The sequence below is a fragment of the Berghia stephanieae genome, chromosome 15, assembly GCF_034508935.2.
Source record: "Berghia stephanieae isolate SIO BIC M18660-M18661 chromosome 15, UCSD_Bste_1.3, whole genome shotgun sequence".
In the NCBI taxonomy this organism is placed as follows: Eukaryota; Metazoa; Mollusca; class Gastropoda; order Nudibranchia; family Aeolidiidae; genus Berghia; species Berghia stephanieae.
In genome coordinates, this window is record NC_088374.1 from 21631195 (window position 1) to 21646057 (window position 14863).

Below are 14863 nucleotides of genomic sequence, written 5' to 3' on the forward strand. Positions count from 1 at the left end.
CAAAAAAAAAATGGCTGGCTAAAAACAATAACAAAGAGCTGAATGACGTCAATTTCGTTCCTTCTATTGTAAGCGAACGAATTGATCATGACAAATCCGTACAAAAATGCTCTTGTCATGTGTCAACATTTTAAAACGTATATTTTTATTTATCTATTCATTTACAATATTATAACAACACAGCCCAAAACCACAATACGGGCGCGGCGAAGAGGTCGTTATGGAATGATAATATAATTATTATGTTAACGAAAAATACAGCCCACTATAACTATAATACTGCTCCAGTTTCATCCAGTACCCACCCCATCCACCTCGTATCTCTCCGCCAAAGACCAGTGAGGGAAAAAAAATTGAATTCCTTCCCCCCCCCCCCCCCCCCTCTCCCTTCTCCCCATTGCAAAGACATAAACCGAACGCCGCCATACACACCACATTCGATTCAAGCCTTCTTTACATTAAATCAAGACAACTAAATTGCGTCATGGCAGTATAATAATAAGACAAATAAAAAGACAGACCTGCCAACTTCAAAATGCCAAATAGGTAATTTTAAATTAGTCAAACTTGAGCCTACCACACTGCTAATACTACTAATAAAAAACTCAACTGAAGAAAAAAAAAAAAAAAAGAAAGAAAGAAAGAATAATTTACAATTACAGGTTACACTAATTTTGTGGGTCTGTGCGTGTGTGTGTAGTCTTGTTGAAAAGTGTGTGTGTGTGTGTGTAGTCCTGTTGAAAATAGAGTAGATTCTTTTTTTGTTTCTTCCACTTTAGTAAGCTATTTTTATAAGATGATGTCATCGTGTTGTTATTACTATTACCAGATCTTGGTCGAATGAAAACTTGAAAATGAGGCACCATATACCAAGTGACATGATTATATTTTTTTAAATAAAAATAAAAAAATCACGGTAATTAAATTATATTACCGTATTTCTCAATTATTGTGCGGTTATGTGGTCTTGTGGTATGAATGACACTCGTTTTCGGATCGGAAGGTCCAGGGTTCGAGCCTCGCTTGACGCATAGTTGAGTTCTTGTAAAGGCTCTTTACTAACAGTCTCTCACCGTACTCAGGTGTAAAATAAGTACCTGGCCGTTTAACAGCGTTGTTGTCTCTGTCTGAAAATAAAATGTATTATCGCCAAACAGGCGTCATGTATCGGTCTACATGCTACTGTTGGTCGAGGACCCTTTATAAAGCGCTTTGAGTACGTTTAGTGGATATTGCTCGATATAAAAGCTCTCATTTTTAAAATTAATCATTATTATTATTATTATTATTAGCATGAATACCATTATCATTATTATTATTATTAGTATTATTATTATTATTATTGTCATGTATCATTGTTTATTAGCATTCCTGTTTTAAAATATATATATATTTTTTTTTAATGTGAAGCTCTTATCGGGAAAATATATCTGTAACCGGAAGTTGAGGTATAGGGCACGACGAAACCACAGTTACGCCATGGCACGGGGCAACCATATTCAGAAATTCCCGATCAAATCAGAAAGGCTGGAGGATTTGAAAATACATTGTAGGATCATTTGAGGAGAGGAGCGCATGGGTAGGAAATTACGTATGCAAACTAATATTGTATGTCTGTGTGTGTGTGTGTGTGTGTGTGTGTGTGTGTGTGTAGTCTTGTTGAAAACTGTGTGTGTAGTCTTGTTGAAAATAGGCGCCAAGCAGGTCCTTAGATATGGCATACGTCACATCCGGAGTTGGGAGTCAGATTTCAGGATTTTCCTCTTTTTCCTATCTCTACTACCAATCTGATTGGAACGATTATTACTCATTTCGCGGGGGTGGGGGTGTGGGGGAGAGAGAGAGAGAGAAACAAACATATGTGCGTGCATGCGCATGTATTTGTGTGTGTGTGTGTGCGCGCGCGCTTTTTAATTCACACCATCGAACTTGAACCGGAAACAGTAGAGTAAAGGCGAGTCTCTCTCCCATTCTTCTCCCCTCCCCCCCAAATCGGGGAATGTGCCTCTGCGTACGTATTCGCGGTTGTACGTATGATGAGCGCGTACGGGAACCTGGATTGGCCCGCCTCACCAGCCTTCCCACACAACAAAAATACTAGCCATCACTGTCGTTTTAAGACAAAAGGTCGCATATCGAAAGAAAAAACACAAAGAACAAAACAAGAGAGCCGAAAAACCGTTTGCTCCTATTTCTATAAATCTATCAAGTGGCGAATATTACAGCTGTATCTTAATTGTGTAACAAAACATTTTTTTCATTGACTATCTTGGGGTCACGAAACTGTGATCGAAAAAATGCATGCGCTTTCGCCTCAACAATACGGCAATGACCTAGGACTTCATATACTCTATAGATGTCACTGGCAATGACCATAATTTACTCAATCTGACCCAATTGCCGATATGCGACCCTTTGACTATGTCCCCTGACAACAGAGTCCCCCCCCCCCCCCAACCACGGCCGTTGCTACTGTTACCCTGCCACGTCCAGGAGTTCGTCATGATTCATCAATACCCGTTTATTGATTTTCCCTGACGTGAGGCTTCGATTACTACACTCACCCATGGCATTGAAACAACACACACACACACTCACACACACACACACACCCCCACACACACACACAGTCATAAACACCCACACACGATCACGCCCACGTACGCACAAACACGCACTCGCTGGTTTTGGAGTCTCGTCAGTGTCAATAGATAGTTCGAAGATGACGTCACTCAAGCCTTTGTTGTTATATTTTGCCATCCGCGATTGTGAGTAATTCTCACTATACTGTATTAACCAGACTATAAACGTTCATGGATACACACAGTTTTGTGTGTTGGTCCGTTATACTTCCGGATGACAATGTTATGAGCGTCCTAGCCAAGCGCATACTATCTATAGAAATGCATAGAAGTTTCCGAGTCTAGTAGTTTTAACTTCAAAACTTGAGCATTTCATTCTAGAGCAACGTCCACTAAACGTGCTCAAAGCGCTTCACAATAGGTTCATAGCCGACGGCAACATTTAACATGTAGCAAACTTCCATAGGTACACAATCAGGACTGATTTTTGAAGTAAATTGTTTAAAGTATTCACGATAATAATAACAATAATAATGATGATGATAACAATAATAATGATGATGATAATAATAATAATAATAATAATAATAATAATAATATAATAATAATAAAAAGAAAAAAAAAATAAAAAGAAGAAGAAGAAGAAGAAGAAGAAGAAGAAGAAGAAGAAGAAGAAGAAGAAGAAGAAGAAGAAGAAGAAGAAGAAGAATGATAAAAAATTAAAAAAATAATAAAAAAAAACATCAACGACCTTCCCATCAAAACGAAACTCACAAACATCGCATTATGAAACAAAAGATGGAGTCAGGCATAAACAGAAAAATAACGTGCTATTTCATCATTATTTAGTTATCCATACGTAATCTCCTCTCACTGAATCCCAGCCCATAGCTGAAGAAAAACATGTGCATAATAAAAGAATCAATACGCGCGAATGAATTCAATACAGTTTCACCACCTACAACTACAATCCAAACACAAATTAAATCGCTAATGTCACTGATGCAATTCTTCACACCAACGTGCACACATTTGCAGGTCTGATAATATAGCCGTACGCAATTATAGGCCTGATTTCACACTGTTGTAATGGTAATTTTTAATAAATTTTTTAGCGTTTGAGGCCACAACAATTTGGCTTAACAGACCTGAAAATAAGGACATATTGGTAGAGAGCAAAACACGTTGTGTTATATTATCATACATCCATACACGTGCAGCATACGTACCCACTTAACCCCATTGCTGAAGAAAACAAGTCGAATGAATAAGTCCATACTGTTTCCTACACACTTTATCTATTATAATAAAATAAACAGATCCTACTTGTCAAACAACAACACACATCAATTCGTCATGGTTGCTGATGAAATACAACCCTGTAATAACAGATCTGCCTTCTACCACGAAAAATCTCGTAGAATAACGAAAATTTGGCTCCAATTCCAATTTCAGAATCTCACGAGCATCTCTGAAATCGTTAAAACTTACTGAAAATGAAAGTTGATAAAAGACTATATAATAACTTAAAGGATTTTGAAGTGTTATCCAATCCTTGGATGAGGGGGAATTGTTAATTCTTAAAGTTAACGTACAGCGACTTTTTATCTCCTAAAAATATAAAGAATTTTCTACATCTTCACGTGAGCAGTTATAAAAATAGCCAAAATTTATTCCATCAAATCACAGACGCTCTCTATAGGGAATGAGATTAGCGAAAGAGTAGCGTCCCTTGATTGGACGTCACCCATAGTCTGTGACGTCACCGGCGGAAAAGTTATTAGAGAGAGAACGTCATGTTGGTTGTGCGCATGCGTCGCAGCGAGGACGAGAGACGCATGCGCACAACCAACATGACGTTCTCTCTCTAATAACTTTTCCGCCGGTGACGTCACAGACTATGGGTGACGTCCAGTGATATCTATACAGTGACATCTATTATTATGAAGTCCTAGGTGACGTCCAATCAAGGGACGCTACTCTTCCGCTAATCTCATTCCCTATATTGTATGAATGAATGTGAATGTGATAAGAATCACCACCACCGTGTGCCAAAGCATAGTCGTCTGCTACCTACTGGTACTACGACGTCTGCGTCTGCGACTGACTGACCAACTGCTAGACGTCCAGATGATCATCTTGTTTACAAACATAATAGCCTTACATAACAACAACATTGATAAGCCTGTCTATTTCTTTCTACGAACGGAACGAACGAACACACTGATCGCTGATTGTCTCCTGAACTCCTGTTGTCTCTGTTTGTTGTTTGTTTGTTTTTAAATTGGTTTTACTGCGCTTGCAACACATTAAGGTCATATCTAGAGAGAGAGAGAGAGAGAGAGAGAGAGAGAGAGAGAGAGAGAGAGAGAGAGAGAGAGAGAGAGATAGATAGAGAGATAGATAGATAGATAGAGAGAGAGAGAGAGAGAGAGAGAGAGAGAGAGAGAGAGAGAGAGAGAGAGAGAGAGAGAGAGAGAGAGAGAGATTTGAATGGATTGAAGTTATAGTTATGCGCCAAGAGCTTTATTGTATAGAGGAGTGGGCCAATTATAAATACATTTCATTATTATTATTATTATTATTATTATTATTATTATTATTATTATTATCAGCGCCATTAAAATTAAAAAGGAAGAAAATGGGATGGTAAACAGTTCTAGAATTATAATTAAAGCACACAAGAAAAGGTAAGACAAAGGAGAATTGGTTCAAATAGGAACCAGATGTAGATTCCAAGAGCACACTATCAAAGTTACTCAGTTTGAGATCACCTAAAAGTCTCATCCAGACACAAGCACATGTCCCCATTAAGAGGAAAATACTCGAACGTTTTACAAACCACATTATAATATATGTGAACAAAACATAGCACAGTGCATAACAGAGAAATGATTTACAATGAAAAAAATATCATCTTCCAAAACTAACTATACATACATTTGACTGATTCCCTCTCGGCCAGGGTATCCGGCCAGGGCCAGGAAAAAAAAACAAGACAAAGACAGAAAGTAATTGAAAAACAGATACAGGGGGATAGAAGACGCAGCAAGTACCTCCCTACCCACTATGAGAGGTTGGGAACCCCATGACTCGTTTTCTCTGTCAGAAAAAAATAAAATAATAATATTACTTAACAGGCATCTGTTTCCGGCATGTTATGTATTGCTGTTAGTCAGGGACCCTTTCTAAAGCGCATTGAGCACCTTTAGAGGATATTGCACAACAACAAAAGCTCTAGTTTGTTTGTTTGTTTTCTCTTCCGAATTGAGGCTAAATCTAGGAACCAACGTGAGAGCTGAGCAGCTGGATGGACCAGGAGATTTGGTGCAGAAAGGATTTTGATGGCCTATGCCCTAGTAGTTATAGCCTTAGAGGCAACAACTATTCCAAAATGATAGATTTTATGCTTAAATTATCAATTTGTTGTGTTTTATTTGCAGTGTAAAGCGCCTCTGAGCACATTGTGGATCTAGGAGCTATATAAATTCATTCATTCATTCAAACAACAACAACAAAAAGCAAACACTTAGATAGAGATCACTGCACTGGGCAATTACGATATGACAGGGATTGATGGAACCGGTCAAGACTGGATAAAACCTCATACTTATCGTAGAACAAGAATGAAGGCTACAACTACAGACAATGCTGGCATCCAACATCTATATTATAGATAGCATAGATAGCTGATAAGACAAGGCTTGCATACTTGGATGCACACACCCCCACCCAGACACAAATACTGCATACACATTGCAAAGATAAAACAATTACGAATTAGAGAGAGAGAGAGAGAGAGAGAGAGAGAGAGAGAGAGAGAGAGAGAGAGAGAGAGAGAGAGAGAGAGAGAGAAATAAGTAGGAATTAAATATCTGTTCAATGTTATAGTTATCATATAACGTTATAACAAGTGTAACTAAATGACAAATTGCCATATTTATGGACAATAAAGATCTTTTATTATTATTACTATTATATATTCTTTCCCATCCGCTGTTGACTTGGGAACCCTTGTGAAATAGTTTCAACACATTTAGTGGACAATAATGCGCCAAATCCAAACCAAACCAACAGCTTGATTCGACACCAGTCAACTTGATAGCTTAAGAGATTCCAAAAACGAATGATATAAGATATATAAGACTATAAGATCTGAATCCGATCTAGAAAGATAAGACATCAACAAACAAAATTTTTAAAAAAGAAAGATTACCCAAATATGAAGTTAAACTTTAAACGGTGTGAAATAATGCATATGACATTGAACAGTTTCGGCATGGTGCAGGAAATCAACACAGGCTCATAACTACATCAAGACCTAATTATATAACATTAAATAAATAAAAAACAAGGAGATATAAATACAAAGTTGATGATAGAAATGAAGAAACACAGAACTGGAACTTTAAATTAAAAGAAAGAAAAAAGAAGAAAACAAATCAAAGAGAATATAAAAAGCTATATATACTAAGTCCAAAATAGAATGAGAAGAGACGTTTTTTAGGGGTCTGGGATAAAATTTGATCTATTTTTTTCTTCTATTTTTCAACACTATTATTCCAATACCCATGAAGACAAGTTTTGAAGAGAAAAGAAGAGATTGAGAACAAAAATTTTAAAAAAGAGAGCAAATGGTTAAAATAAAATCCTTAAAACATCTAGTTTGGCATGGCTTCCAATTTTTATGTTCAATAATAAGTTATATAATAAATTAGAGATGATCATTAAATTCCGAAACTGGCAGCAATATTTTTGTAATTCAAAATTAATTTTTTCGAAATACCAGACAGGTCTTGAGATGTAAAACAGTATTGCTTTTACTTTTAACGTTTGACAGTCAAACAGTCTGAACATTTTTGGCATCACTCCCTCCCTCGTCTTCTTCACAAAATGTGGAAAATACAGGGTTCTGTAAACATATGGATGATCTGAATTTGACAAGCCAAAGTTCAAGTAAAGATTAAAAGTTGATAATCAGTATAAAAAGTCCATCCTCACATAATAAAATGTAGCGTTGAGAAGACTACTGGTTGCATTTATTGAATATAAATATAAATATATATTAATTCCTATCATTTCGGCCACACAAGATCCTAGAAGGGAGTTCCCGAGAGCACAGTTTGTAGAGAACTTGTCCCTCACATAAAGGGGCTGAGATTGATCACAGATGTCATCGATTTATTTTTACCCCCCCCCCCCCCCCATGTCCATCCAGCTGTGATTGGGTAGCTCGAGTTTGTAGTTCTGGTGTAAAGTGCTGTGCAATTGCAATTAGCGTCCTATGCGAGCAATTGATATTGACCGTTTCAAATAAAAGAAACTGGGCTAATCTCCTGCTCCGCTCCCTGGACCAAATTGCTCTAGAGGACTAAAAAAAAAAAAAAAAAAAAAAAAAACACCCTGTGCTCTATTGACATAAGCTTTGGTAATTATAGTTTTAGATAGATAAGGATTTCATGCAGTTTGTAAACAAGAAGAGGTCAGAGACCTGGAAATAATAAAATCGGCACAAATCGTAAAGACTAGGGATCAGGAAACTCTTGTGACAACTGCTGTATTTTCTCACAAACAGAAAACAATGCCCATTTCTTTTACACACTATAAATCTAGATACTGATGGATTAGCCGACATGAAAAAAAAAAATAATAAAAAATAAAATAAAATAAAATAATTAATTCTCTCTTCATTTCTTATTAACAAGGAAGTTTCACGAAATTTGAGATTAGTGTATTTGCCAAGATGGCGGTCATTTTAATCAGTCAATTTTTGAAGAGGATGAGCTTTCTGGCCAAACTTTTTAAATACGCAATTTTTCAGAGTACAGCAGTTAACTGGTTTAACAACCATCAATACCTCACTAATACCAGACTATGTCAATGTTGCTGCTCAAAGCTCGAAGAAATAAATAACAATGTGAAATTGAATGTAAGCTTCAATTTAACATACGAAATCAGATACAATGGACATTTCAGGTTTTCCCTTTATCAAACAAAACAGGATGAATGAAACACTACAGAGGAATGAGATAATATCGTTTGGAATTTTGTTCTTTTTCAAAGCTGTTATATTCATTTTTGCTCATTGGTTTCTACAGTAAACAGCTAAATATCACACTAAAATAAGTAATACATTTAAGCCAGCCACCAGAAAATTTGAATTCTGGCATCTCACAAGCTTGAGACCTTTTAAATTCAGTTTGGAATGAATACTCTCATGGGAATGGAAAGATCCGAAAAATAAGCTACCCCCCTCCCCCTTTTCAATTCAATGTTTACACTTGATGCTATGCTTTAGATTTCAGGCAACAAGTAACATGGATAGATATGAATATATGGATGATTGATTCTATCTAATCTAAGAAGAGGCGATCAAAATTTCCTTACATTCGAATAAATATTAAAGTAATTAAAGTATAACAAGGAAGAATAAGGAAGATTAGTAATGACAAAAACAAGAACACGATCACGAACCACTACTTTCAAGGTATGGGATTGAAAACTCGAAATAAAATATAATATTATATGGGGGAAGGATTGCTGAAGACTGAAGGTAAGAGTAAGAGTTAAGAATCAAGAAGAGTTTGAGGCTGAGGAATTTGAATTTACTAATAAAATACTAAACTAAACAGAAGTAATCGAAGCCGTGGCATCGAAGTTAAAGTTAAGTATGATGTAATGCCGCTCTGGAAATAGAAAAGGGGGGGGGGGGGGGGGGGTGCAAAAGAGCGGACGTGCCATGTTTATATTTTGGGTTCACCGCGACACGAGCGAAGGTCAAACACAACTAAAAGTGGGCGTATCCACGTCTACACTGTCATGTCAGCAGGAAGAGGGTGGGAAGCGGAGAAGTGGAAACCCCAAGTCGCGAGATTATTCTCTATGGTCAGGCGCCAGCGTCCGATTTTTCAGCAAATTGCGATGATATTGCTATCTAAATACTACAAAGTAGTGATAGGCAATTCAACTTAAGCAAAGTAATGCTTAAATTCAAAGTCAAAATTGATTTCTTGGAAAAGTGGCGATTTTCAATTCTGTTACGTAGTCACCGAAAATAAGCACTCGGCAGAGGGGGAAATTTAGGTCACAATGGGTGACGTCACAGCAACAACCACAGGCTCGTGTGATCATCTCAACGAAACCACAGAAACGAAATGTTTTGCATCAATAGAAATACAAATAAAAATGGAGATGTAAGGTGTTGTCATTAGAAATGTTACCGAATACACTGAAACAATGTGTTCAATTAGTATAAACGCATGTGTGAGGCTGCATTGTTGAAAAAAGTCTTCTAAAAGTCTTGTTTTACGATTGGCGAGCGGATGCCATTTCAGTTCATTGAAATTGAAAACGATGGCAGAGAGCCAAAAACTAACGGGCTTGCATACTTCGACACAATAATCGGTTACCCATTGAAATACAAGAAGAAATTTAACCAGAATCAATTTAGTGAGGAAAAGCACATCAGAGCACTTAAAATTGGTGGTTGGTCACGGTAAAATTACGAATGTAAACATTGTAACAACTCACCTGATGATTTCGTGTGTTTACTCCGACTCCATTTCGCGCGTATGGTAGAAGACCCGGATTATAAATGTGCGCATGTCTGTTGCTCCCAATAAAAAGTAAATAATTGGGGTTCTGCTTAGGAACTTTGACGGCTGGTGTCACAGTGACACTGCTGAGACTTATATAAATAAGTTCAAATTGTCAATAATATGTTATTCAATCTCATTTGTTTCTCTTATTTTTCTGATGAGATCTTTTCCTTCATTAAATGACATCCTTCACCAGTCAACACATTTAATATCCGCTTCCATTATAGTTTAAACAGTACCTCAAGGTCAACATGTAACCTCTCTTTTCCTCCCTCAGAAACGCACGACGACATGTCGCTTCATCCCCCTCAATCGCATTCCACAAGCTGCGAGTGTGGTGAAATGCGTAGTTATAATTTTCCTACGGCGCAACTATGCCTAACGGTAACGGCTGTATTATTTAGATGGTAGATATTCACTCTGTGGACAGAAAATAAATACTGAAATTTAGTAAATTGTGGGGAAATCCTGTGAATTGTTGTCTTTTGTTTTTTACACGGGGCCTATTTTTTCGAGTCTGACGGCCGGTAGGCGGAGTTATCGATTGATCAATGTCGCTTTCGATAATCACACGCAATGAATAAGAGAAGAGTGATACTGCCTATCTTCGCTACGGGTCATCGGTTTTCGGAAGGAACGGTGTTGACGTCACTCGGCTCTTTGTTATTGTTTTTAACCAGCCATTTTTATAAGAAGTTCTCACTAAATTGTATACAAGCTATGCGCTTGGCTAAGAAACTAACAACATTGCCATCCGGAAATAATATAACGAACCAACACACAAAGCTTTATGTGTGTAACATTAAACGTTTAGTGAGAATTACTCATAAACAAGGATGGCATAAAAACAAAAACAAAGACTTGCGTGACGTCAACATCGTTCTACTGTATCTATTAATCACTCTAAACGTTAAAGGTAACTCATAGTTTTGTGTGTTGGCACGTTATATCCGGGTGGCAGATGTTATGAGTTGTTTACAGCGAGATCTATAGATAGAATGCGCTTGGCCAAGGAGTTCACAACATTGCTATCCGGAAGTATAAAGGACCAACACACAAACTCTGTGTAACCATGAACGTTTATAGTCAGGTTAATACAGTTCAGTGAGAACAACTCACAAACGCGGATGGCAAAAACAATAACAAAGGCCTGAGTGACGCCATCTGCATACTATCTATAGATAGAATGAAGATGACGTCACTCTGGTCTTTGTTATCGTTTTTTGTCATCCGCGTTTATGAGTAGTTCTCACTAATCTGCATTAACCAGACTATAAACGTTCATGGTTACACACATTATTGTGTTTAGGAAAGTCATACTTCCGGATGGCAATGTTATGAGTTTCTTAGCCAAGCGCATACTATCTAGAGATAGTATGCGCTTGGCAAAGAAACTCACAACATTGCCATCCGGAAGTATAACGGACCAACACACATAACTGTGTGCAACCTTGAACGTATATAGTCTGGTTAATTCATTTTATTGAGTATTAGTCACAAACATGGATGGCAAAAACCAATAACAAAGAAGTGAGTGACGTCAACTTCATTCTATCTATACTACCGTTCTCTGGAGAGACACATATTCTAACATTTGGCCAGAAAACTTGTCCTTCAAATATCGATCGATTTAAATGTCCCTCATCTTTTCAAAACCTCTCAAATCTGTGACTTCTCAGGTTTGAGAAATGTTGCCAAGATGAGGGTCATTTAAATCGATCGATATTCAAGTATAGATAGTATGCGCTTGGCAAAGAAACTCATAACATTGCCATCCGGAAGTATAACGGACCAACACACAAAAGTGTGTGTAACCAGGATCGTTTATAGTCTGGTCAATACAGTTTAGTGAGAAGTACTCATAAACGCGGATGGAAAAAAACAATAACAAAGGCCTGAGTGACGTCAGCTTCAAACTATCTATAGATATTGCTGGGTTAAAAAAAATAAATAAATAAATAAACGCAAAGCATCAATAGTTCAGACAATAAACGTTCAAGGTTACACATAGTTTAGTGTGTTGGTATGTTATAATAATTGGTTGGCGGATGTTGTGAGTATTTTACTCAAACGTACAGATGAGGTCTCTTTTGGAAAGTTTTTCACGTCCGTAACGATCTCCATCAGCGGCTGGACTGTTGTCGTCGTCATCATCATCATCATCGTCATCATCATCATCATCATCATCATCATCATCATCATCATCATCATCATCATCATCATCATCATCAGCATCAGCATCATCAGCATCAGCATCATCAACATCATCATCATCATCATCATCATCATCATCATCATCATCATCATCAATATCATCATCATCAACAACATCAGCAAAGGCAGCAGCGTCGTTATCATCATCATCATCATCATCATCATCATCATCATCATCATCATCATCATCATCATCAACATCATCATCAACAACAACAACAACAACAACAACAACAACACCACAATTACCAAATAAAAAATTGGGTATTAACTCCATCAACCCAAGATGTCTTTTGCTACTTTTCAAAATTGGAAAAAAACGTATTAAAAATGAACATGTAAATAGATAGTTTTATTCAACTACTATTAACATGTAAAAACTAAATACATATACTAGATACGCCTATAATTTGTCTCATAAAAATGTAATTAATACTCTTCAACAGTCGTAACGTCACTTCCCCCCTAATGACGCATGGTAACTTAGTAACACTGGCTCTAAACTATCGGAACAATGGCGGACGCCCGTATGAAATATTTCTCCGGTGAGCATAAAAGCGTATCCAGAGGAAAAAAAAACGTAAATATGATCATGTTTTGACTTTTACACATTCTGATCACAAAGCATATGAAAAATTCTAGCCAGCATGAAGAATATAAAGTAATGATTTTCTTTGTTTAGAACCAAGATGGCCGCCGTTGCCGGGCGGCGTGACATCAGACTATTGAATCCAATAGGCATGGGTTATAAAAGTAACCCGGGTAAACTACGGATATGTGACCCACCGTATCAAAGCGGTATCATGTCGGGATTCACTCAGTAAGGGAAATTGAATTCATAGCCACAAATATCCAACTTGGGTTTAATTTCTGTACGTTATGGTGGAGTATAAAGACTATTTCTTGCATTGCAAAAACTTCTAAGCTCCAATTTCTCATCATTCTAACTCTAAATTCACTTTTTGGGGTCTGAATCATCCCCTACATAATACCGTTTTGAGACGGAAGGTCACATATAGTCGGTGTTAGGGTTGAGTGAGTTAAACAATAAATAATAATATGACAATCAATGAAAACAGTTCCACACTTTTACCATGCTTAATGGGCTTTAAAAAGTGCTTCGTGTATTTAGTTCCTGCATGCAGCAGGTCATTCGGAATTTATCCATCTCTATAAAAAAATAAAAATTGTATAGATAGTTCGAAGATGACGTCACTCAGGTCTTTGTTGATGTTTTTTGCCATCCGCGTTTATGAGTAATGCTCACAGAACTGTATTAACCCGACTATAAACGTTCATGGATACACACAGTTTCGTGTGTTGGTCCGTTATACTTCCGGATGGCAATGTTATGAGCTTCTTAGCCAAGCGCATACTATCTGTAACGCAATATCCGCTAGACAAAGGTCTTTACAAAAGTTGAGCTTGTTGTTGAGCATTTGTATATAGCGCAAAATCCACTAAATGTGCTCAAAGCGCTTAACAAAGGATTCCTAACCAACAGCAACAGCGTAACATACAGAACGAGACATGACGCCTGTTAGGCGATAAATACATTTTTTTTCCGACAGAGACATGCTGTTAACGGCCTGGTAATCATTTTACACGTGAGTACGGTGAGAGAGTGTGAGTAAAGAGTCTTTTCCAAGGACTCAACTATACGCCGAGCAAGGCTTGAACCCAGGACCTTCCGAACGCGAGTGTCATACCACTAGACCACATAGTCGCACTGGGTGGGGTTCCTGACCTCCCATGATGGGCAGGGAGGTACTTACTGTGCCTTCTATCCCCCTATATCTGGTTTCCAACTTGCTTTCTGTCTTTGTCTTGGAATGACATAACCTTGTTTTGTCCTGGTCCTGACCGGATACCTTGGCTGAGAGGGAAACAGTCAAATGTATAGTTAGTTTTGGGAGATGATATTTTTTGTCTTGTAAATCATCTCTCTGTTATAAACTGTATTGTTTTGTTTACATGTTGTTCATCATTTACCTCTTAGTTGGGACCATGCTTGTGTCTGGATGATACAAGTAATCTTAAACTAATTACTTTGATAGTGTCCTATTGGAATCTACATCTATTTCCTATTTGAACCAATACCCCTTTGTCTTGCTTGTTCTTGTCTGCTTTAATTATTGTAATTCTAGAACTTTTTACTATCCTATTTTCTTCCTTTTTACTGGCGCTGATATGACCTAAATGTGTTGCAAGCGGCGTAAAACTTTCTTTTGTATACACGTGTAGAAACAATGTGCTTGCGTGTATGTTTGTGTATGTCTGTGTCTGTATTTGTAAATGTGTTGATGTTCATACCATGAACCAAACTGTTTGAGCATTGTTTACCTCACATGAATTGCCTTTTATTTGGACAATAAAGATTATATTATTATTATTATAATAATAATAATAATAATGCTGAAAACTTATATAGCGCTATAACTCCGAGACACCAGACTCTAAGCGCTTAAA

At 37.2% G+C, this 14863-nt stretch overlaps 1 protein-coding gene across 2 annotated transcripts in view; it reads right to left on the bottom strand.

Moving 5' to 3' along the window:
- The window catches only part of LOC144960837 (uncharacterized), a 34990-nt gene extending 24803 nt beyond the window's left edge, over positions 1-10187 (bottom strand). The window contains exon 1 of one of the 2 annotated variants that reach the window (XM_078894210.1): positions 10113-10187. Coding sequence is in view for 1 of the 2 variants with exons in the window: in XM_078894209.1 (XP_078750335.1) it covers positions 3812-3825 (14 nt within the window). In the remaining variant the exon portion in view is untranslated. Of the gene's footprint in view, positions 1-3811; positions 3914-10112 lie in introns of those variants that run through there. The other variant, XM_078894209.1, reaches the window with a different exon arrangement.
- Between the last annotated feature and the right edge of the window lie 4676 nt (positions 10188-14863).